This window comes from Glycine soja, chromosome 2, assembly GCF_004193775.1.
Source record: "Glycine soja cultivar W05 chromosome 2, ASM419377v2, whole genome shotgun sequence".
Classification (NCBI taxonomy): Eukaryota; Viridiplantae; Streptophyta; class Magnoliopsida; order Fabales; family Fabaceae; genus Glycine; species Glycine soja.
The window spans coordinates 40,254,801-40,281,978 of NC_041003.1; the positions used below are offsets into that span (position 1 = coordinate 40,254,801).

The 27,178-nt window shown below is 35.1% G+C and overlaps 1 protein-coding gene across 1 annotated transcript; it reads left to right on the forward strand.

Annotated features, from left to right (window-relative positions):
• Positions 1-13,145: 13,145 nt before the first annotated feature.
• LOC114376143 lies at positions 13,146-13,856 on the forward strand. The gene has a single exon (XM_028334094.1). It carries the CDS (start codon positions 13,146-13,148, stop codon positions 13,854-13,856), a length of 711 nt encoding a protein of 236 aa, XP_028189895.1.
• The last annotated feature ends 13,322 nt before the right edge of the window (positions 13,857-27,178 follow it).

The following is a 27,178-nucleotide window of genomic DNA, read 5'->3' on the forward strand; positions in this document are numbered from 1 at the left end:
AACACAAAAAAAAATTGTACAATCTCGTAAATCAAATGCAAAGGCCTTTTATTAATTCTAAAGAGGAGAAAAACTTTATGGCCATAACACATGAATTTAGGGGTTTTACAATTTTATTGATCAAAATAGTTTCTTCCCAAAATAAAATTAGGGTTCATATAACTAAAATGATCCAGGTATAATACATATCAAATAGAGCTTTAAATCCCAATAATCTAACAGTAATGGTGGCTCTGATACCACTTGTTGGGAATTTTCAATAAACCATATACAATACCAAATGAGCACCAAAACACATTACGTCAGATTATCAAGAGGTTTTAAGGAATACCTGGATCCATAGAGCTTGATTAACACGCAGCGGAATCTGACAGTGGTCACGAACAACTGGTTTAATGACCTTCCTCAACCAAATCACCTTCTTCCTTATGGGACCTTCGCTTTCTCTTCAGATGGGGAGAGGAGAAACTGGTTGTTGATTTGGTATATTGGGGACCATAACCATGCCTTATGTTTTAAACCTATTAGGGTTCCCATTATCCCCTAATGGGCCAAACTGGTTTCCACTCATTAAGCCCATATCAATTATCTGTTGGCAGTCTAATGGGCTCACTTAAATAGATCACTTTATATTGAACCCATTTAAATGTAAATAACTAATATAAATGTTATAATATAATATGTAGCCCATATTATTTAATTAGGAATTATAAAATTCCTAACATTTTTTTGTATCTTTCTTCTCTATTTCTCAAATCGCTCATATTTTTTATGTTTGTATCATCATTGAATTTAATTTCAACGCCTTTCTTGGTAAATTTAATTTTTTTAGTAGAAAACTTGACTTATTGCATCTGTAACATACCCTTCGTTGTGAAATTTTGAGGCTAAGTGCAGAAATAAAAAATCCAATAATGTAGAAGATTATTGAATTAACTGTGAAAGAAATATTGGGTTAGTATGTTAGAAATGAGTGAGGTTAGATTTGCTTGGGAATAATAATTAGATTAAAAAAATTATTAACTAATAGAAAGAGATGTATGAAAACTTTAAATTGTAAGAGTTGATGAGTATGTTATTGACATATTTGATAAGAGTAGCATCAAAGCTGAACCTATTAGTTGGAATTGTAAATAATTAAAGGATAGTGGAGTTGTAAAAAAATGTGTTGTGATGATATAAAATGATTTGATATATAATTTACTTGTCTCAGTAACTGGACTTGCTGTTAGAATTATGTTGAACAACAAAAATAGAGAAATCTGTTGATAAGAAAATATATATTGGAATGATAGATTCAAATAAGCTGACTCCAAAAGTAGGAATAATTATGTAACAATCTTAATATAGGGAGATCTTATTTGATGAAGTCAAAATAGTTAATTAGTTTAGTATTGTTACTTTTATAAGTAAGTAGTTTAGTATGGTTACTATTTGTTGAATTTGCCTTATTAGTTGGATTTGCTAATAACATAAAGTCGAGCAACCAAAGTAAAGGAACTTGTGATAGGCAAGTATATGGTATAAACTGAATAAATGATATTATTTTGGTTAACAGATAAATGTTTCGCTATCATGTGAAAAAATATATAGTGTAGCGATATATGGAATATATTTTTTTTTTAACGGAGTAGATAGTATGTAGATGAAGTGACCCCAAAAGCAAGAATAATTTTGTAGCAGTCATAATATAAGAGAATTTGTGTACAATGAAGTAAAAAAACTTGCAATGTAGATAGATTAAGTGGTTTTCTTGACTGTTCAAGCTGAATCCATAATTAGTTCAACATGGTTACTTTTATAAGTAGAGCACAACGAAAATGAATTTGGTATATATTCAACTTGCCTTGGTGGCTGAATTTGTTGGTAGCATAACTTTGACCAAAAAAAGGTAGAACTTATGTACAATGAAGTAATCTTGTAGCAGTCAAAATATAAGAGAATTTATGTACAATGAAGTAAAAAAAACATGCAATGTAATTGAAGTTAAGAAAACATGCAATGTAGATAGATTATGATTTTTGTCAGCTATTATAACACCAACTCTATTGTTATAGCAAATAAGAAAACATGATTAAGCACGATAAACAAATCTCCATGATAACTACATACAAGGAAGAGAGATCACATAATGTAATTGACCTTTCTTTAAATTGTTGTATTTCAAGTAATGATTCATTAATCAACAACTTTGAACCCTGCCATGTATTAGTTATCGTAATTGGGTAAACTCCTATCAATTTAATAATAGGAAATAAGTCAGAGGATTAAGTAATAGAAAAAAAAAAATATGACCAAGCCACCATTTTTCTTTAAAAAAATCCAAATCAAAAGTGCAAAACCTTGTGCCTCTTTGATGCGAGTCTATATTAACATAATCACCATTGTCTTCATACCACCAGCCTCTCTTAAATAATTCACCAATTGTAAACAGAGATCATCCCAAAGAGTACATGTAACAGCTTGACCACTATGATCAAATAAAAATTTTAATTATGTAAATCTCATATTAAGCACATAAAGAATAATAAAATAGATAGAGATAGTTTTTGTACCTTAGATCTTTCATGCTAAAGAGGACCCCCTTTGGATTGCTATAAATATGGTGAGATGTCAACTCATGGACAACACTGATGACATTTAAAGTATGAAAGAAAACAGGGAAAAAAAGACAATAATTCAAATACACCTTCACTACATAAAACTAATTGTAGACAAAAACATAAGATACTGAAACTTGTTTGACAATAAATAGCATTACCATCTAACAGATCGCGTCCGTAGGTTCCACCACAGATATCAACAAAATTAATAAAGTCATATGCCTTTAAAGGGATATTTGGCAGGTCTTTTTCTATGACAACAGTGACATCATTGAAAATCAACTTATATGGATGCAAACATATCTTATACTGGCCCTTATTGTTTATAATTTTAAAGTTATGCGTCATATAAGTGTTGTTCTCCTTTAGAGTCGATTTCCATGTCTTTAACTCCTTCTTTCTTATAAGGACATGAATCTTATCAGCTTGCGATAACAAAAATCATAGTCCAAAGGTAATAATCCAAAAAGATAAATTATTATAACATCATACAATATCAATTAACAACATAAGAAAGTTAAATAAGACAACATTTTCATCCATGATAATCATTTCAGCTTGTTCATATTTATCTTTAGTTTGAACAAACCACAAGTCTATGATTCTAACTACAAGCATCAAGGTATCCTTTGTGTTATCGATATCCCTTATGAAATCTCTGCGACGTGCCATGCATGGAGGAAAAAAAATAATATTAAAAGGAGAAAAAATAATCAACTAATAATAGTCATCTTTCTAGCATAATCTGGCAACATGATCAACCACAAAATCAGCTCATAAAATACCAAAATCTTTAAGCAAAATCATATATAGAAAATGCCCACCTTTTGTTTTGTAACTATTTTTGCAGAAAACCAAAATGTCATTTCCCACCCAAAACATGACCACCAAATGAAAAGCGTATACAAACATAGAAGTGAAAAAAGAAACCCCTCATTTTGAATATAAAAATCATTGTTTAGCTCTTTCATACTGCACAACCGAACCCTATCTGTAGAAACCATAATTTGACCAATCACGTACATCGATCAAAATGAAAAGAGAGAGAAAAATCTAAAGGAGGAAGAGAAGAAAAATCTAGAACTGACTCATTCTTATTTTTATCCATTTTTTAACTTCTTTCTTTTCCAAGCTCACCACACCACTGCTCTTCTCTCTTGTCTTTGGCCCATTTCATTCTCCCTCTATCAACTCACTCAACCAAGCCCAACAACAACTTACAAAGTCCAATTTACTAATGTGCCCTCAACATGCCACATGTTATCCAACTTAAGAGGTTATAAATGGAATTTTATATGTCTACAACTTTCATATATGTTTAGTAGATGATGTTGTTGATGAATGATGGTGGATGAGCCCCGCCTAAAGAGGGTTGATTATGAGATTATTCCCTTGTAATTCAAGTAGGCCTCATCATAATTCTAATGAATATCCAACATAATTCAATTACAGGGTATTGATTATCGAATAAGGAAAATGCTAATTTTTACAAAAAAATGGTGATACAAAAACAAACAAACTGCTTTGATTGGCCAACATTATATATTTAACCACCTTGATTTCCGTCAAAATACAATTAATCATTTGTTGTTCCTTTAAAACAAACTTTTAACACGCCGTTAACTACTTTATTTTTGGTTTTCAAGTGTAATTTTGGTTGAAGTTATTCAACCTCCGTACCCAATAAGATGAGAATCATTATTTTCGTTTAAAGTTTGTTCGATAATGCATAAAAAAAATTGTTTGACAAGGACTGCTATTTCTTACGAAAGATGGTTAAACTTGCAATCAAGGTGTAAAACCAAAAATAAAAAAACTTGCAATCACTTCGAACACGCCGTTAACTACTTAATTACAAAAACATAATTCACATACAATGGAAGTGTATATAACTTGAAAGAAAGAAAAAAGAGAAATAATAAACAAATAGAAAAATTAATAAATATAATATGTGAGACAATAAAATAAATAGAGATAAAAACAGGTGTAAGCAAATAAAATCTAGCAAGCATATTTTTTTACTGCAAATCTAGCAAGCATATTTTTTTACTGCAAATCTAGCAAGCATATACGTATAGCATTTTGTGTTGTTTTAATCGAATCACGTAGTATTTTGTTTATCATTGTATTATTAGGTTAAATTTGCTTGAACTGATATATAGAATAAAGGGAGATAAAATGAAATTACTATGTCTTATAATTTTTTTGTTGCATATCAAGTCTTGTAATATTTTTTAATCGATATGATATTAGTGTAAAATATTTATGACCTTTATTGATTATTAATTTTTGTTATAGGATCTGGCTTGCCATCTTTAGTATGATCTCTCCTCTCAATTATATTTTTTTCTATTACTTAAGGGGATCAAATTCAGTTTTACTAAGACCAATAACTTGTTGGCATATCAAGTCTTGTAATTTGATTATTTAAAACTAGGTGAAACAAAAGGAATAATTTGATTAGTCATGCAGGGAATGTAATGAAAAATTAATCACTAAATTTTACAACTTAATGTTAAATTGGTCCTTAAAAAACAACTTATATTATTGTCAAATTGGTCAATTGAACATTATAACTTGATGGCAAAACGGTCTCTCAAATTTAACTGTAGAATCAATTTGTTGCATTTTTTGCATATTCAGTGACTAAATTTAAATTTTCCATCTTTTAGAGGTGTTTTTTTCTCATTCCGTGACTAAACTTGATGAGGTGAAGATGTAGTTCAAAATTAGGGTTTAAAGAACAATAAAGATAGAATGAAGATAAGATTTTAGACATAATTTAAAGACACTAATGATAGGATGGAAATAAAACTAACAAACATGGGACGTAAGATAAGCATTTACAACGTCAATGATCTTTAGTTTATTACTATTGAAAATGTCTTTTCAAAATCACATATACCTATTTCAAAAATGTATTTTTGAAATTATAATATATAATTCTAAAAATACATTTCCAAAATGGATATATGGTATTCCAGACAGACATTTCTGGAAAGGAAAATGGGTACTCAGGGGTGTACTCCATTAAAAAAAAGGGTATAATAGATAATTAAGATGTAAAAAGGGATATAGAGGTATACTTAGAAAATTGGGAAACGTAAATAGCATGTTGGAATTAAAGTGTACAATTCATGCTCATATTGAGCTTTGGTGGGTCCCAATGGTTATAGTAAATCAGATTAGCAATAACTAATGAAAATATTGTACCTGACAAATAATAATAATAATAATAATAATTTTTTATGAAAACACTTGTAGGCTTTGTGGCTTGACCCATATTATTAGTTAGATAAACTATGATGAACTTCGTTGGGCCTTAGCTTGTTTTGTATCTTTCTTACTGATAAAACAAAAGGTAAACTATGAAATAATAACTTTGCAGTCTTTTCTATAAAAGAAATAACTTGATATTATTTAGTTAGAGATTAATTCTAAAAACCTAGGGGTCGAATTATATACAGATAAGAAAATAAGATAAAATCTAGTCAAACTTTAATTATATGATATATAAAATAATTTGATATCCATAGTAGGTTAAAATAAAATGTTAAAATAAAAATGTCTTACTTATTTGTCATTTAATTGAATATGAAGTTTAGTACACATAATTAGAATACCGTAATTTTTTGTCATGGACCAAAGATCACGAGTGTCCCTCAATTCACAAGGTCAAGAACTAATTTCTCTCACGATGTCTATTGTGGCTAGCTGAAGGAAATTTTACACATGAAAAAAATTGAACGCGAATTCTTCTGTTAAATAGATTGTTCCCCACATGTGACCGTAGTGAGAACTTACACTACTACATGAATCTTATGGATTTACTCTCATAGGATTATATTTACATATTCATTTAATCAGGTTTACGTTATTTTTTTATGATTCCTATTTAAGATGGTTGACCTAAAGAAGCAACCACTTATTAAGCATCTTTGACAACAAGTCAACTTAATCACCCATGAAGACACCATGACTATGATATTGTGTTGTATCCCATCAATTATCAAATAGGCCCATTAAATAAGTCTCAGATAGCATAGGCAAGTTCATCAAATATTGGTCATTTAAACTCAAAAGACTTAGAATGTTATAGCTAGTAAGAACAATTAATATTTGAAAACTAAAGAAAAATCTAATATTAACATATATTTTGACAAGATTCAATTTTCTTTCCTTTTTTTACTCATTGGCATTTCTATCTATTTACTTAGAATGTTCTAACTAGTTGTCAATGTTTGTTTTATTGAGTTGCTAGTATTTGACTAGAGGTTGATTTAGAGACAAGAAAATGATACAAAAGCTAATCAATTTTAATTATTGATAATGTGAAATAATTTTATATTCATAATATGTTAAAATAAAAAAGGTCTTGCTCATTTATGAATCAAATAAAATATTCAATGATAGGTAATAAAATACTTTGTAATTCACTCTCTTATTTTGTATAATTGATTTTACATTATTTATTCATGATCCACACTAATCAAGCAAACCGAATGACCTGATATTTAAGATAGTCAACCTAGTGAGGCAACCATTTATATAATTGGAGAAATGTTATTTACGTTAAACTCTTTTTTAATTTCCATACTAAGTAGAGGAATTCAATGTAAAAAGTGGAGCACATGTAGAACAACTCATAAAAAGGTTTTAAAAGGATAAAAAAAGAATGATACTATAAAAGAAAGATGCTAAAAAGGATATTCCTAGGTGAAATGCCAACATGTCTTACTTGTAATAGAGCATGCAAAATTAGCAACAAGGTAGCATAGTATTCTATCTCGTCTTTATGGTGAGGTAAAATGGATCAAAGTAGTGCTATTGCATTTGAGGCACTTGAGATTATCCTTAGAAATTATCACTTACATAAGGCAATCAGGGCACCCTACTAGCACCAGGGAAGTGGCTTCAAAGTTGATGGAGTATTCAAGGTTGTGATTTTTGTTGTTGTTGTCTTCTTGGTTGGGCTCAGTGGACGCACATGAGCTATGTGGTGATGGTGGTGACACCATTGCTAATTGAGTTGGGGACTTGATTCTACATTAACAACCCTTGATGGGGATTGTTTCAAATTCAAGTTAGGTGTTGGAGTGGTTCCATTTCCGCCATTCATGGTTTTGCCAATGTATGTTACTTGTTTTGACTCAAACCATTAAATAAAAGAAACACATAAAATATTCCAATTAACAAAAAAAAGAGAGCAGGGTGAGTATCTATGTACCTGACAAAGATTGAAAGAATAAGGTTTGGCTAAAAATAATTTAGGGTGAGAAAGAGAAAAAAGGAATGGGGTAAAAGGTTGAGAGGAGAATGACATAACAAGCTCCAACATCGAACACGTGATATGTGTTTATAGGGGCTAGTTCTTAGTCCATTTTATAAGATGAAAAAGAAAGAGGTAATTGAATGCATTTTTTTAGAGTAAAATGTATTTCCCTTGTTCTTATTGCCACTTATATCGGTTCATTATAATTGCCAACATTATTTTATTATGTTTTGAGTGTTTAATTATGGATTGAATTTAAGAATAGAAAATGATATAAAAGCTAATTATAATACCATATAATTTACTCTCTTATTTTTATAATAATTTAATAAGGTTTATATTATATATTTATGATTCATATTGCTTGAGGATACTGACTTTTTTGTTGAATATTTATGATAGTAGACATGATGATGCAACTTTTATTAAGCATAACATCAATGCAAATAGATGACCTCATTAATTTCTCTTAATCACCCTTTAAGACACCATGGCTGTGATACTATATCTTGTCAGTTATTAGATGAACCTATTAAATAAGCCTGATGTAGCATAATAAGGCAAGTTCATTCAAGTATTGATCTTCCACACTCAAAAGTCTCATAATTTGGTTCATTTCAATATTAAAGTTAAATAATTCAGTTGATATTCCAGTTATAGAGAGCCATTGTTAGCAAGTTGTCTCTCAAGGTGTTAGATCTTGAGGGCTTATATCTAAGGGGAAAGGGAGTTTCCATTTGATAGGTAGTCACAGGTGGTTACATAATTTGCTTGTTGCTTCTTGGTCAGATTCATTAGGGAGTGTGATCCTTAGGGGTTGAGTTTAGAGTCCAGAGAGGGTGTCCTTGTAGGGGTTGTCATGGGTGGCGACATAATCAACTCGTTGTCTCTATTCTCTAAAGTTAAATAATTTTTGGTAGAGAACCACACGACCATGAGATGTATCTCACGCCCACAAGAACATGCCAAACACTTCAAATTTTCACGATTTTCATTTCTTAGTGCCCCTTAGGGTCTTTGAGTTTACTACTAAACACTTAATGCATACAAATGGATTCTTACATGTTCCTATCTAATTTTTGACATGAAACTACACATAAAAACATCAAAGTTCATCGTCAATTACACCATTAACCAAAAACCCCTCATTTTTTGAGAACACTAAAAACAAAGAAAAACTCAAGAACATGCCAAGCACTTGAAAATCTCAACTGCTATAACTAATACACAACAAAGTATTTAATAATTCAATCTCAAAGAAATATAAGAGCTTTAGAATATTCACAACCTGTCTAAGAATTTAACATAAAACCTAAGGGTTTAGGAACAAATCCACTACCCATCACAAAAGTAAGAGAGAACCCATTCCTTTACGTTGAAATAATCTTCCCAGGACAAATGATACGAGTGGAGGGTGTTCATTAACCGGTCCAATCCAATATGAACCAAAAAGATCAATAAAAAAACTGAATAAATTGCAAACCTAACAGATAAAAAAATTGATTTTTTTTATTGGATCAGATTGGATTTTGGATTTGATTTGAAAGCCAATCCAAACCAAACTCGTACATATGTATATATTTTTGTTCATAAATTTATAATATCACTCGTGTTTCTATTTTTATTTTTTTTTACTAGTTTTTGACTCGTGCAATGCACAGAGTAAACATGTTATTAGTGTAGTTTTAGGACGATTTTGTATTAAATAATATAGTAGTAAACTAAAAGAAATTATTAAAGTTTTTTATTCAATTATTTGTTTTGACATATAATAAGTAAAACATTAAAAAACAATTCAATTTAATAAAAGTAAGATAATATGTGTTATTATTAGCAAAATAATTATTATTGTTACAAAGTTTTTGAAAAAGATATGCACTTCTTTATTTATTCTTCATATGTCCCAAACACCTAATAAAAAAATAAGGATAAAAATAATTCAGTATTGTATTAGAAGTATATATGCAAAATGTGATGAATGATATTAACAATATATAACATAATGTATAATTAATATATGATTTTATGTGAGTTTAATGTATATGCACTCACATCATAAAATAATTTTACACTGTCATTCAATTACAAATCACCATTTTAATTATTTTAAGACAATTATTTTAAAAGTCAACAAACTTACTATACATGATGAGTTGTGATTGGATGACTATGTAAAACTTTTTATCCTATCAATGTATGACCTTTTTTCTCATACATGAATATTTGAAGAATTATCTTTTGAACTGTAACAAAATGAAAAGTTTCATTGTAGTATGTTTTTTTATAGCAAAGATGTTTAAGTTTCAATCTTGTGTTGCATCTTCTTATCAATTTGAAACCACAAATGAAAGTTGAAGGTTAAAAAGAAATTAAGAAATAAAGAAATAAAATGGTAATAAATATTTAAATACTATATTAGATTAGATAAGAAATATATGATAAGAAATAATATGTAGTATCATTACCTTATTAAAATTTTGAAAGACTTTTCTATAAACAACATTTAAAGTGATATTTGAATTATTTCCATCTTCACTACATATAAAAATCTTCAATCCTTCATGTGTTGTAACTCTTGACATTAACACACACAATTGCCTATGTGAAAAAACTGGTCTTGCAAGATAAATTCCAACATGTTTGAGAAACAATCCTTAATTAACTTTTGTTTACTATCATTGCAAAGGAAACAACTACTAGAAATTGTTTATGCCGAAACTGAAATGGAATTCTAGGATTAAATGGAATCGATGTTAATCTTGGGATAAAAATCTTTTCTCCAATGTTGCTGCTAGAAATGATTTTTGCTTCCAAAACATTTGTTGATGCTTGGTTCTTTTTTAATAGTAATAAATTTTGCAATCTTTGTTGTTGATGTTTGACTTTCATTGTTTTCAAATGCAAAGGAAATATCCAAGTCATTTGTTGATCATTTCAAACTCGTTTTGCTTCAAGGAGTTTGAACCTCACTCATAATCCTATATGAAAAAATGTACAACTAACTAATTTAGTTTTTTTTAATAAAAAACAATATATATATATATATATATATATATATATATATATATTAAATAATTTAAAAAATTAATCAATATACGGCAACAATAATATTCAAGGCATTTTAATATTTCTTATCATTTTATTTCTTTATTTGTTTAACCTTCAACCTTAATTTGTGGTTTTAAATTGATAAGAAAATGAAACATAAGATTGAAACTTAAGCATTTTTGTTATGAGAACCATACTTCAAAATATATGTTTAATAATGCAAAAAATTAATAAATATATACGACAACAATAATTATCTCTATTTTTGAGCTTTTGTAGTCAACTTTGTGCCAAAGAAAGAATTTGAAATACCCATTAATACTTATTTTTAAATTAGTTGTCTTCCATGCCTTATTTTATGCCAAAAACTAAATAATTCAAGAAGATTTATTTATTATCCTTGAAACACTTCATTTTACAAAATTGTAGTATAATTACAATTGGATTGTTTGAAATGTTTTCCTAGATATGAGAATCATTGTCAACGGCACATTCATTCCACTATATACAAACAACCTTGTTACCCTATTTGATAAAAATTAATGTAATTTAATTATTTAATGAACTATCACTTTAAGTATAAAAACTATGAAAATAATAAAATTTATTCCAAGTTTTCAAGGATGATGTTACTTATATTTTTCTTGTTAGGAATTTTATAATTTCTAATTAATTAATATGGGCTACATATTATATTATAACATTTATATTAGTTATTTACATTTAAATGGGTTCAATATAAAGTGATCTATTTAAGTGAGCTCATTAGACTGCTAATAGATAATTGATATAGGCTTAATGAGCGAAAACTAGTTTGTCCCATTAGGGAATAATGTGAACCCTAATAGGTTTAAAACATAAGGCATGGTTATGGTCCCCAATACACAAAATCAACAAACAGTTTCTCCTCTCCCCATCTGAAGAGAAAACGAAGGTCCCATAAGGAAGAAGGTGATTTGGTTGAGGAAGGTCATTAAACCAATTGTTCGTGACCACTGTCTGATTCCGCTGTGTGTTAATCAAGCTCTATGGATCTAGGTATTCCTTAAAACCTCTTGATAATCTGACGTAATGTGTTTTGGTGCTCATTTGGTATTGTATAAGGTTTATTGAAAATTTCCAACAAGTGGTATCATAGCCACCATTACTGTTAGATTATTGAGATTTAAAGCTTTGTTTAATATGTATTATATCTGGATCATTTTAGTTGTATGAACCCTAATTTTATTTTGGGGAGAAATTATTTTGATCAATAAAATTGTAAAACCCCAAAATTTATGTGTTATGGCCATAAAGTTTTTCTCCTCTTTAGAATTAATAAAAGGCCTCTACATTTGATTTACGGGATTGTACAATTTTTTTGTTTTGTTTGTGTTACATATGCTGGCATATTATTCTATTTAGGATAAAGGTTCTACGTATTTGGTGTTGGCATTTAGTACGTGACACAATTTCATAAATATATTTTTTTTTGTTTATATGAATCAGTAATAAGACAATGGTCTTTTGTCTTATATGAATTTTTTTTTTGGCCAACCTTTTTTTTATGAATCGGTGATAAGCTGATAATTTATGTTATTCATGTGGTTGGTATAAATTTGTGATAGTACCGTGATATGTTTGTTTCGGGTGCGTAATTAGTTTACCATGATGTATTTTTTTCAAACATTTACTGTTATCACAATTGGGTGCAAATTTAACCATTACAAATCCTTTCCGTTTGATTGTGTGTCCAGTAATTTTAATTTAATTGATTGAACCATTATATTGCCAAAGTAACCTCTATTGTGTAAATTGATTTAATTAAATTGCATGGATGTTAGTATGGAATTATTTATGCGAATTGTGTTCGGCCCAAAGGAAGACGCAATTTGGCCAAATAATAACATACCTGCGATGATAAATATGTGATAATTATTAAGTTTTTTTTCATGAGAATAATAGTCGGTCCAAAGAAAGGCTATTATTTGTCAGAACTAATTGTCAATATTTGATCATTGCGTTGAGAGTACCAATTACAAATTAATTTCTCTGTCCAAAGACTAGAATTAATGTTGTGCTAGGTATCTTGTGATGGATCTGTTATGGGAAATATTTGCATGTCTTGTTATATATATTTTATATGACTTGCTTGATTATCTATGAACATTTTTTTGTGTGTTCTCTGTTTAGTTAATATTACTAGTGCTGCAAATGTTACTGCCCAAGTGAATTCTATCCCAATGTTAAATGGGACAAATTTTAAGGTTTGGAAGGAAGTTGTAGAAATTGTTCTTGGCTGTATGGATTTGGACTTGGCATTGAGGACGGAACGACCCATTTCCACTCCAGAAACCTCTAATGAGGTAAAAAAAATTGAGAAGTGGGATCGGTCCAACCGAATGTGCCTTATGATCATGAAGCGCTCTATTCCAAGGGCGTTTCATGGCTCTATTCCTGAGGGTCAAAGTGCAAAGAAATTCCTTGAGGAAATTGAGCAATACATTGCCAAAAATAAAAAGGCGGAGACGAGTAACCTTTTGGCTAAACTCATCTCCATGAAGTATAAAGGCAAAGGAAACATAAGGGAGTACATTATGGAGATGTCCAATCTCGCATCAAAACTCAAGTCACTTAAGTTAGAGCTTGGTGAAGACCTACTCGTGCACTTGGTTTTGATCTCGCTTCCTTCACTCTTTGGGAAATTCAAAGTGAGCTATAACACTCAGAAGGACAAATGGTCCCTCAATGATCTTATATCTCACTGTGTGCAAGAGGAGGAGAGGCTGCAAAGAGATAGGACTGAAAGTGCTCACTTGATTTCGACCTCTCAGAATAAGAAAAGGAAGAAGACTAAGGGTGTTGCAGAAGATACTTCTCAGCAAAAGAAAAAAAATAAAGATGAGGAATTTACCTGTTACATCTGCAAGAAGTCGGGACACATGAAGAAATAGTGTCCCAAGTATGCCGCATGGCATGTGAAGAAAGGTAAATTTCTTACTCGAGTTTGTTCAGAAGTTAATTTGACTTTTGTACCTAAAGATACTTGGTGGGTAGATTCTAGTGCTACTACTCTATGACTATGAAGGGTTGCCTGTGGAGCCGACCACCAAGTGATGATGAAAGATTCATCTTTGTGGGTGATGGCAAGAAGGTTGCAGTGGAACCTATTGGAACTTTTAGATTACATTTAAAAACTGGATTTTATTTGGATTTGGTTGAGACTTTTGTTGTACCGTCTTTTAGATGGAATTTGATTTCTATTTCTAGTTTGGACAAATTTGGATTTTCTTGTTCATTTGGAAATAATAAAGTTAGTCTCTACCAAAATTCAAATATGGTTGTTCTGGTTCTTTAATTGATAATCTTTACATGTTTGACGTTGCTAGTTCCTATAATGAAATACTGCAAATATGTTCACATGGTACAAAATGAAAAATTGAATGAGAACTCAGCCACCTTATGGCATGAGTGTTTGGGCCATATCTCTAAACAAAGAATTCAGAGACTTGTGTTGGATGAAATTCTTGACCCTTTGTATTTATCAGACTTTGAGGTCTGTATTGAATGCATAAAGGGAAAACGAACAAACATAAGGAAATTAGGTGTCGAAAGAGCTAAAGACATCTTGGAACTAGTGCATACAGACATTTGTGGTCCTTTTCCTACAACTTTTTGGAAAGGCCAAGCATTAAACATTTGCACATTTGGGGTTGTCCAGTTGAGGCACGGCCTTATAGGCCATATGAAAGAAAGTTGGACTCAAGAATAATTAGTTGCTATTTTGTTGGCTATGCTGAACGCTCTCAAGGCTATAAATTTTACAATCCCACCTTAAGATCTTTTTTCAAGATGGAAAATGCGAGATTTCTTGAGGAAGTTGAGTTAGGGAAGGAAGAGAACATAAAGAATGTTGTCTTTGAGGAAGAACCTGTTATTTACAGTGATCAAGTCCTCATACCTATTACTGTTCAAGACACAACTCCAGTAATAGAAGACAATGTTCAAACTATTGACATTGTTCCAGAACAAGACAACAATGAGGTTCCCCCTCAAATACCTTTAGAGCAACCTCAACAACCTCAAGAAGTGTCATTAAGGAGATCCATTAGAGAGAGGAGAAATGCAATCTCAAATGATTATATTATATTTCTCCAAGAACATAAGGATGGTGTTGGTTTAACAGAGGATGATCCAATCAACTTTTGTCATGCTATGCACAGTTCTAACTCTCAAAATTGGATTGATGCCATGAAGGATGAGATGAAGTCTATGAATGACAATGAATTTTGGAATCTAGTCGAATTGCCTGAAGGTGTGAAACCTATTGGTTGTAAATGGATATTTAAAATTAAGAAGGATTCAAAGGGTAATATCGAGAGATATAAGGCTCGTCTAGTTGCTAAAGGCTTTTCTCAGAAGGAAGACATTGACTATAAAGAAACCTTTTCTCTAGTATCTTTAAAGGATTCTTTTGGTTAAATTGTGTAATTTTAAGAAAATTTGTGTAATTTTAAGACCTCCCATTTATTGTATTAAATTGTCTTGTATTTTTGGTTAGATTAATTGAAACAACATGTTGCCAAAGTAACCTCTGTTGCATAAATTTATTTGATGTAATTTACATGGATGTTGCTTGAAATTATTCATGTGAATTGTGCTCAGCCCAAAGGAAGACATAATTTGACAGAATAATTACATGCTTGTAATGGTAAACATGTGGTGATTATAAATAGTGTGATTTTCCATGTGAATAATGAAATATTCAAAGACAATCATTATTTGACCGGAATAATCATCATATAAGTTTTCCATGTGAGCAACGGAGTGTCCAAAGACAACCTTTGTTTGACAGGACTTATCACAATGTTTGATCAATGCATTGAGAGTACCACTTGCAGTTAGTCTTTTTCAATCCAAAGATTGAGGATTAATGGTGCACTAGGTATCTTGTTTGGGTCTTGAAATTTACCATAAAGATTATTTGTGTATTGTATGTTTGTTGTTCTCTTCTTTAATTGTTGTTGTTGTTACTACTATGGTTTAAATTACTCATATTATGTGAATCCTAAATCTGCATGTGTAAAATTTAGAGTTTGAAAAGGCAGTCCTAAGGTGATATATGAGTAATCTTGGTATGTAATATTAGAAGTAGTAAAGCGCATTATGTGTTAATTGAAGAGAACAAGAAACTACGTGTTTTCATATCGAAAGTCTAGAAGTTTAGAGATCATTGGGTATTCTGACTTTGATTTTTCAGAATGTCTTAATAGCAATCACTCTACATAAGGATCCACATTTAACCATGTTGGTAGAGTTAATATTTTGCTATGAGACATCATACTAGAATTTATGATTGCTAAATTATTGTAACCGGTTTGCCTGTTGTCGCCAACATTAAGTAGCCATCAGGTGTTTATTGAGACAATATCTTAGCAGCCTTATTAAGGATTCAACCAAATAAAATTTTGTTGACATAAAGTATTTGGTTGTTAAATAAAGAATCCAGAAAATATAGATTTGTATAGAACATATAGGAACTCATTCCATGCTAGCTGATCCACTTACTAAAGGTATGACACTAAAGTTTTTTTTTTCACGAGCACACTGCTCATATGGGTGTAATTCCTGATAGTACCTTAGTTTAGTGGGAGTCCCATTTATGTTTTATATCTTATGTTTTCTAGATATTTGTATTATTTGGATTTTCTGCAGAAATAAAGTTTATGTTTATTTTGAGTTCATTTTGTGTGCAATGTTTGTATTGCATTTTGGATTGATCTCTATAAAGAATAAAGTTTGGACTAGTTGGAAATAGACATGATTAAGATCACATTGTATGTAATTTCCATGCCGCTTATCCATATTTGATCTATGTCATCGAGTATGAGTAACAGTGGTGATCATTGTGGCTTAGTCAAGCTAAACTGTGATGAAAACTTCAGTGGTTTCCTGTTGCTATATGAGATGGACTAGATTGTATAAAAGGAGTCTAAAAGTAAATAACATACGGTTGCGCGCCTAAAGAATTTTGTGATATAAATGTCTAAGGTTAATATGAAGCCAAAGTGGGAGATTGTTAGGAATTTTATAATTCTTAATTAATTAATATGAGCTACATGTTATATTATAACATTTATATTAGTTATTTACATTTAAATGAGTTCAATATAAAGTGATCTATTTAAGTGAACCCATTAGACTGTCAACAGATAATTGATATGGGCTTAATGAGCGGAAACTAGTTTGGCCCATTAGGGGATAATGGGAACCCTAATAGGTTTAAAACATAAGGCATGGTTATGGTCCCCAATACACAAAATCAACAAACAGTTTCTCCTCTCCCCATCTAAAGAGAAAACGAAGGTCCCATAAGAAAGAAGGTAATTTGATTGAGGAAGGTCATTAAACCAATTGTTCGTGCCCACTGTCAGATTCCGCTGCGTGTTAATCAAGCTCTATGGATCCAGGTATTCCTTAAAACCTCTTGATAATCTGACAACTTTCGCCATAATGTTCTATCAAGTACCATACTTCTATCCAGACCATTAATTTCGAGATCCTTTTTTATAACCTCTCTTATAGTCTTTTTGGGTCTTCCTCTGCCTCGAATTGTTTGTCTTCTCTCCATCTGGTCTACTCTCCTCACTACAGAGTCTACCGGTCTTCTCTCTACATGCCCAAACCACCTAAGTCTATTTTCCACCATCTTCTCTACAATAGGCGCTACTCCAACCCTCTCTCTAATAGCTTCGTTTCTAATTTTATCCTGTCGGGTCTTACCACACATCCACCGCAACATCCTCATCTCCGCTACACCTACTTTATTCTCATGTTGGCTCTTGACCGCCCAACATTCTGTTCCGTACAAAATCGCCGGTCTTACCGCAGTCCGATAAAACTTTCCCTTTAGCTTGATCGGTACCTTTGCATCACATAACACCCCCGATGCTTTTCTCCATTTCATCCATCCTGCTTGAATGCGATGATTCACATCCCCTTCAATTTCCCCATCATCCTGTATTACAGACCCAAGATATTTAAACCGTGTGACTTGAGGGATAATATGGTCTCCTATTTTCTTTAATATGCTTTAAATAAAAAGAAAAAATTGAGCTAATTAACATATAACCATAAGAAAAGGAAGATAGGAGAAGAGCGACGTAAAGCTGTCAAAGAAGAAGTCGACAAACTCTTCCATGCAAACTTCATGAGAGAGGTCAGGTTTTCTACCTGGCTCGCCAACGTTGTCATGGTAAAAAAGGCCAATGACAAATGGCGAATGTGCACCAATTACACTGATCTAAACAAGACATGCTCCAAAGAGGCATACCCTTTACCAAACATCGACAGGCTGGTCGATGGAGTGTTCGGATTCTAGATGCTAAATTTCCTGGACGCCTACTCTGGATACAACCAGATCAGAATGCATTCTCCAGATGAGGAGAAAATGACATTCATCATTGAAGATGCCAACTTTTTCTACAAGGTCATGCTATTCGGCCTCAAAAACGCAGGCGCGACATACCAACGACTAATGAACCGAGTCTTCAAACAACAAATTAGACAAAACGTCGAGGTATATGTGGACAACATGGTTGTCAAGTCTCAAAGCATACCCCAACATGTGGCAGACCTGGAAGAAGTCTTTGGGGGAACTACACAAATACAACATGCGCCTTAACCCTGAAAAATATACTTTCAAGGTAGGCGGCGACAAGTTCCTCGACTTCATGATCACATACCGGGGGATTGAAGCCAACCCCAACAAATGCACTGCCATACTGGAGATGTGCAACCTAACCAACATACAAGAAGTTCATAAGCTTAATAGTAGACTAGCATCCCTATCCAAGTTCCTCCCAAAGCTTGCCGAAAAGATGAAGCTATTTTACAAACTGCTCAAAAAGACTGAGCCTTTCTCATGGGACGAGACTTGTGAACAAGCCTTCCCGGCTTTCAAGAAGACCATTACCACACCGCCAGTTTTGAGTCGACCTAAGCCAGGAGCACCCCTACTCCTATACCTCTCAGTAGCTGACGAAGCCGTCAACTCAGTCCTCATACAAGAGGAAGGGAAGCACCAGCTCCCCATCTATTTTACTAGCCGCATGCTCCATGATGTTGAAAAGTGCTACCAAATGATAGAAAAGGTGGCGCTAGCACTCATCACCTCGGCCCGAGGACTTAGGCCTTACTTTTAGAGTCATCAAGTCGTAATGAAGATGAACTACCCTATCAAGCAGGTTTTAAGAAAATCTGAACTTGCAGGAAGGATGGTAGCCTGGTCCATCGAACTGTTAGAGTTTGACATTCACTACAAACCCCACGGCCCCCATGAAGACACAATTCATGGGTTACTTTCTGGCATAATTTGCTGGAAACGACACAACCACCCCAGAGTGGTGGACCCCTTTTACGTTGACGATGTGTCCAACATAAAAAGATATGGGGCAGGGATCATCCTCGAAGGCCTTGACAATATCACTCTAGAGCAAGCCCTCAAGCTCAACTTCAGAGCCTCAAATAACCAAGCAGAGTACAAGGCGCTCATTGCAGGTCTTAAGCTAGCAAGAGAAGTCAGAGCGAAAAGGCTACGATGCTACACAGACTCGCAGCTTGTCCAAGGATAGGTTGCCAACACATACTAGACCAAGGAAACAGTGCTGCTCAAGTACTATCACATAGAGAAGTCTCTCATCGACAATTTCAAATGTTTCGAAATGTACTACATCCCCCAGGGAAAGAAATACCCGAGTAGACATACTCTTCAAGCTGGCCAATACCAAGAAGGTCGGGCACCTAAAGACCATAATCTAGGAGACGCTCCAAACTCCCACCATAGATGCTGAGGAAGTTATGGATGAAGAAGAGGAGAAACCAAACTGGATGACCCCTAACAAGAACTTCCTAATCCAAGGGGTCCTGCCACCAAATAAGGACGAAGCCCAATGCCTCTAATGGAAGGCCAGTTACTACGCCATCCTTGATGGCGAGCTATTCAAAAGAGGGTTGGCAACACCCCTACTCAAATGCCTTAATAACCAACAGGTAGACTATGTCATGAGAGAATTTCATGAAGGGATCTACGATCTCTATATTAGAGGACGCTCCTTAGCCGCCAAAGCAGTGCGAGCTGGCTACTACTGGCCAATGCTCAGGGAAGACAACCTCGACTTTACCAAGAGATGCAGATGATGCCAAGAGTTTGCAGACGTGCCACGCACTCCTCCTGACAACCTTCATAGTCTGGGCTCCCCTTGGCCTTTCACCATATGGGGAATAGACATCTTGGGACCACCACCAAAAGCCCCAGGAGCAATCAAATACTTACTAGTCGCCATTGACTACTTTACCAAGTGGATAAAGGCAAGACCACTACGGGAAATTATGGCCAACGAGGTGGAAAAACACACCTAGAAGCACCTCATCTGTAGGTATGGCCTCCCATATGCCATTGTCACCGACAACGACACTCAATTCAAAGCTCAGACTTACAAAGACTTCCTGATAAGGCTAGGCATCAAGCGCCTATTAACGTATGTCGAACATCGTCAAACTAAGGGATAGGTAGAGGCAACTAACAAAGTCATCCCCAAGACCCTGCGTACTAGACTCGACAAGTCTAAGGACCTATGGAAAGAAGAACTCTATAGCATACTCTGGACGTACCACTTTACACCCCGGATAACAACCAACGAAACTCCTTACCAACTCACATATGGCATAAATGCCATGATCCCCGTTGAAGTTGGGGAACCGTCGACAAGGAGACTTCTGTTCTAGAAACAAAAAAATGAAGAAAATATGAGGGTGGAACTTGAAACCACCAAAGAAGTTTGAGAAATTGTGAAGATTAGAGAAGAAGATGCCAAACTTCGAGCAGCCAGGAGATACAACAAAAAGGTTCAACCCGGTGACCTCGTTTGGCGAGTCTGAGGTGAAGCCAGAAAAGATCCCTGAGCGGGAAAGCTTTGCCCCAACTAGGAAGGTCCCTTTAGGGTCACAGCCAACCTTGACAACAAAGCGTACTGTCTACAAGAGCTGGATGGCAAAACAATTCCAAGAACATGGAATGTCACCCACCTGAAGTTCTACTTTAGCTGACCTACACTCCAAACCCAATGTTGCACTTTTTTCCCTATTCAAGCCTTGTGTCCCAAAAATAGAAAATCCAGGGTTTTGGATTGAAGGGTTTTTAATGAGGCACATATGGGGTAAAGAAAGGAATTTTTACTTAATTACATACATCAAATAAAATTCTACATCCCTTCCTTTTCACATTCCTCTTATCAAGACAAGAACATCCATAGTCGTAAATCTGAGGCTCTTAAAACCCAAGGTATGTACTTGGTGAGCCCTTTTTCTAGCATTATGACTCCAGTACATGCCATCCATGGCGAGTGACAAGTGCACAAGAGCACGCTACCACGTCTCCAGTACGTGTCACTTCGTAAGAGGCATGTATGCAAGAGCGTGCTACTAAGTCTCCAGTGTGTGACATCCACGACGACTGACATACATGCAAGATCATATCATCACTATGACTCCAGTGCATGTCATCCATGATGAGTGACATATACGCAAGAGCATACTACTAAGCCTCCAGTATGTGTCATCCACGACAAGTGACATATATGTAGGAGCATATCACCACGTCTCTAGTGCGTGCCACCTATAGCGAGTGGCATGTATACAAGAGCACGGTGCCCAAAACCCAGGTCAGACAATTCCCTGGTCAATTCTCCAAAGGGCTCACAAAACCCAAGGTCCAGCCTTGGTAAGTCTCACTGATTCACATCACCATGCCTCCAGTACTTGCCACTTTGTAAGAGGCACATATACAAGAGCACGCCATCATGCCTCCAGTACATGCTACCCACGGCAAGTGCCATGTATGCAAGGACACAAGACTCGTCAAACCCAAGCTTCGCGCTTGCTGATATTTACAGGACCACAAAATCCAAGGCCCGTCCTTGGTAAGCCTCGACACGGCCCCATAGGCTTGACAAAACCCAAGGAAAACACGCCCCTAGTCCAAGGCTTGACAAACCCAAGGTCCACTCATGGTGAGCCCTCTCCATTACTAAGTTCCATCCCCTCAGGAACTCAAGATACGCAAGGTCTACCCTTGACAATTTTCCATATTCCTAACTTTTATCTGTGCATGAATACATGCTTATCAAAAACCCAAGGTCTATCCTTGGTACTCACATCTCCAAAACCCAAGGTCCACCCTTGGTACAAACTCTGGCAAAATCCAAGGTTTGCACTTGGTACCAAAACCTAATGTTCGCCCTTGGTACATACTTCTCCAAAACCCAAGGTACCCCCTTGGTCCGTTGACTTGCAGCAACTACGACAACCACTATCAAGGGTCCATATTCCACCAAGCAAATTGCCACCCTGTTGCAACGGGGGCCATGACGGGACGACAAAATAAAATATTTTCATAAATAAATAAATTGTTTTCCAAAAAAATGGAAAACTTACTTGGGTAGTCGCCACCAACTTTTATTTAAGAAAAACATTGGAAAAACCAAAAAGGACAAGGAATGGTCTACAATTTGAGAAAAAAGGATTCATGAGTCGTTTACGCGCACAGAAGGTGTCAACACTCCACATGTTCGTCATGAAAACGGAAGCCTTTAATCAAGTGTGCTAAAAAATAAAGTGACTTTTAATTATTTATCTTCCCTTGAAAACAAATTATATTTTGTTATATTATTTTTTATTTAGTAAAGGAAATCAAATTTTTATTATTTAAAAAATTTTTTTTGGTTGACAAGGGATTTGCCCTCGCTCCTATGTTTCCCTAAGTGCAATGAGGAAATCAGACTTACCTAGTTCTTTGTAGAAAAAAAGTTTGGGTGTTGGGTTGATTTTATTTTATTGTTATTTTTTTGAAAGATTTTTGGTTTTGTGGTAAACTTTGTGAAGTCAAGCAAGTTGGAGATCCAACATGACATTCACAAAATTTACTCATATTCTATTGAAACACTACCAAGCAAGTCAGATACCCAGCATAGAGTGCGTGAAACATTGAGGGATTATATATTTGAGAATTTTCCCATTTTTTTGAAAATATTTTAGTTTTGTGGTAAACTTTGTGAACTCAAGCAAGTCGAAGACCCAGCATGTCATTCACAAAATTTACTCACGTTATTGAAACACCACCAAGCAAGTCGTAGACCCAGCATGGAGTGCACGGAACGTAAACGAGTACTAAAGAAGAATGCTAATGCGGATTTGAAAAAATAAATAAACAATTGATATAGTGATAGGTAATTGAATAAATATAATGGGAATAGAAAGAGATAGAATAGAAGTGGGAAGTACACTTAGTAATTAAGGATGTGAGATTAAAACATGGGGGAAAATAAAATGAATAAATGCATTATTAATTAAACTAATTAACAAGATAATGATATAAATAAAATCACATTGAAGAATAAACGATAAAGAAAATAAAGAAATACAATAAAATAAAGAGTTATTCACTGATAGGTATAATTATTTTTATTTTCTATCTCTTTTTCTTTTTTTTCTTTGTTTGTTTTATGTGTCAAAGTCAAAGGGTTGACTTGGACTTAGTCAACACTGGCGAAGTGCTGACATGGTGGACTTGGTAACTATCCTAAGTGACAGGGGTGCACATATAAAAAATGGGATGCAACTATCAGTTTTATTTTGTTTCAGACTCACATAAAATTGGGCCCAAAATATAAAAAGGTGCATGTGTTAAAAAAGAAGTGTGAATAGTAAAGTTTATTTTACTTCATACTCCATGAAAAATGGGCTAGGCCCAAAAAAAAGTGCATGTGTGAAAAAACATGGTGTGAATAGCCTTTGCATCTTATTACACTTTGAAAAATGGGCTACGCCCAAAACGGATAAAAAACTGCATGTATCAAAAAGGAGGTGTAAAGAAAAATTCTTGTGTCTTTTTTTTTTGCATTTTTTTTATCGTTTGGTTGGAATCAGATCAGGGAAACCCGATCCAACCCGCATTTAGGCATCAGGGTTGAAACTACCCTAGATGATCGAGCTTCCCAAATGGCGTCGGAGTAGGAGAGCCACCACCAAGGGTGGCACGACTCCCTAACGCTACTAGTGCATGGTGCCACAACGCGAGGCCGCCATGTGGACAACTGTAGCGGCAGTGGCATAGAAGAGGCACTGCTATGGTGGCGTGAGTTTCACCGAAAAACTAAAGAAGGAAGAAACAGAGTGCAGAAAAAGGTAATAGCAAAGACAACCTCACCTTTGTGTTAATCCCCCTCAGACTTTCCTTCTTTCCCTTTTTATGTTGAGTACCTTTTTCTTGACCTAATAGGCTTTCCTTGAGAGCCTAGGTCACAAAAAAGTTTTGTTTTAACTTTACTTTTCTCTGTTTTTTTTCTACTCATTCATTTTTTTCCTTTTTCTTTTTCACGTCTTCTTTCCTCTTTTTCTTCTTTTTTTCTTTTCATCATTTTTTTACGTCCTTTTTTTCTTCTTTCTTTTTCTCTTCTTTTCTTTTTTCCTTTTGTTTTCTTTTGGACCCGAACAAAATTAGGGTCTAACACACCCCATCATTTGGCAAGACCTTTAATCAGGTCGAAGTCTGTATTTACTCCTCACAACCATCACAAGATTACTTTTGCAAGTCAAGACGACCCACCACTCGATTGCATGACAAGACCTTCAATGAGGTGCAGCTCAGACTTACTCCTCATAACCATCAGAAGAGGAACTCAGCAGGTCAAGCGACCTATGCCCACACTTGTTAGGCAAGACCTTCAACTAGGGACAAGTCAAACATAACTCCTCACAACCATCAGGGGAGAAGTTCCACAAAACAAAAGGAAGCCGCACCAAATAGGTGACAAGACCTTTAATCAGGTTGAAATTAAACCTAAGATGACTCCACGTCATTCTACTCTTTACAAGACCACCACGATTTTACCTTTACATCAACAAGGTCTTGCTTTCTACGCTATCTACATCACAACGGCCTATTCATAAGGCAACAAGTAAGAAGTGTTGCAAAGAAAAGAGCAAAACACATACACGGTTAAAAATTCATCATCAAAGGAAAGCTTGTGCTTTGAAGAAAAACAAAAATAATTGTCATAGTTACAAGGCCCATGCGGCCAAATTCCAACAAAGAAGAAAAACATAAAGACAAAGACAGCCTAGACACAGGCATCATCGCCTTGCTCCGCAGCACCCTGCCTTCACCAGTAGCCTCCTCCTCCACAACATCCTTCACATCCTTGAAGGGATCGAAGAGACCTAAGTCAAGGTCCTTCGCAAAGAAACCGGCTTACCTAGCGACCTTTTGAAACCCTTTCTCATGATGCTCCATGACCTCCTTCTTGTACAGAAGCAGCTCTTCCTCAAGCTCCCTGCTGGCTTCCATCTCCGTAGCAATCTGCAACTCTGACTCCTCTAGCCTAGACTCCAACTCCTTAAGTCGGGCCTCTAACTCAACAACTACTTTGGCAAGCCCGTCATTCTTAGCTGCCATGCTCTACACTTTGCCACCCAGGTCTATCTTCTCAGCCTACAAGTCCTTGCATCATCTAAACAACTCATCACCATCTAATCGGGTGCGCAACAACTTGGCCAATACACCACCAACTTTAGTAGACAACGGTCGGTTCGACATTACGACCTCAGCAAAAGCAACGGTGGCATTGGCCACCTTACGATGCTCCACTCGCCAAAGAGTACGAGCATTATCCCTCCACTTGGCGACCTCCGCCTCCAAGGACACCACCTTCTATATAGTGTCTTGGTGCTGCAGTGCATTCTCCTCCAGAATTGCCAAACTCCTTTGGAGAAAAACTTTGGCAGAGTCAGTAGCATTCTGCACCCCAGCCAACCTGATGAGATTTTTGTCGAAGGCTGACACAAAGCCAGCCAGGGTCTTCTGCTCTGACTTATAAGTTGCACCTCATAGTGAGTTAGCATCACTAGAATTGTACAAATGATCAAGCAAGACACGAGGGCGAGAGGACGAAAAAGGCGAGGCCACCTCTGCTAAAACAGCAGAGGGAGAAGCCATCGAAGCCATAGAGGAAGGAGGTACCACCGTGGAAGCATTAGTGGCCGCTACACCAACACTTAACAAACGTGCCGCGATGGTGGAATATGGCACCACAACAGAATCAACCTAAGTGGCTGACACAACAACTTCAACAGCAGCAGGAGCAACCTCCTAAGCAGCAGCGGTGGGAGGAGATGAAAGAGAAAGAGTAGCAAGAGTAATAGTAGTAGCAGGAGCCTCGACGGACGATGGAGCTAGAGGCACATCTTGTGTACTCGAAAATGACCCCCAGTGGGTATCAACCCTGCAACTTGCCTCAGGGCACAAAGACTCATAAGGGCCTTTGACTTCTTGCGGCCAAATGGCCCAGTAGTGTCATCCCTCTTCCTCGTTGCCAAAACAGAGGAAGGAGCACTTGGAGTGACCTTTGCAGCAACAACAACAAGACCAACCTCACCCACAGGTTGGCCCCCTTCTCTAATAGACGGAGCTACAACATATGGTGGCACGATCCCACCTGCAGATCTGACCTACTTTGCAAGTAGCCTCTAGGCGAAGTCACCTATAATGCCCTTAAAACAAGCAAGACAACAACATAAACATGTGTTAATCATTGGCTGACATCGACCTCAGACACAAACAAGGGCAAGGTTAGACACTTACCATCCAAGGCAGCGAGATGATCACTCGCTGAAAAAAGAGACAAAATGGCTCGCCCATCCAGCAAGGCCGACAGCTGCTCCAAAATTGCATTGTTGACCCTCTCCACAAGGGTCAATAGATCTTCGTCATATGACTTGAACCTGTTGGGATTAGACTGCTAGTAAAACGGAAAGTGGGGCTCCCCGTCCCTGTTAAGCATTAGTGGCATGCCATCAGCCACAACATTAGTAGCCAGGACCTTGAAAAAATAGCCCTTAAAACAAAAACAAATGTTTGAGTCGAGCTCGAACAACATCTTGGACACATTGTTCAAGGGGACCCATCTAATCTTGCCAGAAAATTTCATTTGAAAAAAGAACAAGAAGACTGGCACACTAGGTCAGATGTTGAAAAAAGGACACAAAAAGGGTGAAGTTATGAAGGGGTCACATTCAAGTGCTCAAGCAGAACACACTGAAAAACAGTCAAGGGTGGAATGACACCCAGGACCTCAAACAAACATCTATACATGAAAAAGAAGGGTGGACGACCATGTGCCACCCTAAAAAATGGGAGGTCATCACTCCCGCAAGCCTGAAT

Coding starts and splice junctions, on each gene's coding strand:
- LOC114376143 (XM_028334094.1), top strand. CDS start 13,146: ATGTTAAATGGGACAAATTTTAAGGTTTGGAAGGAAGTTGTAGAAATT.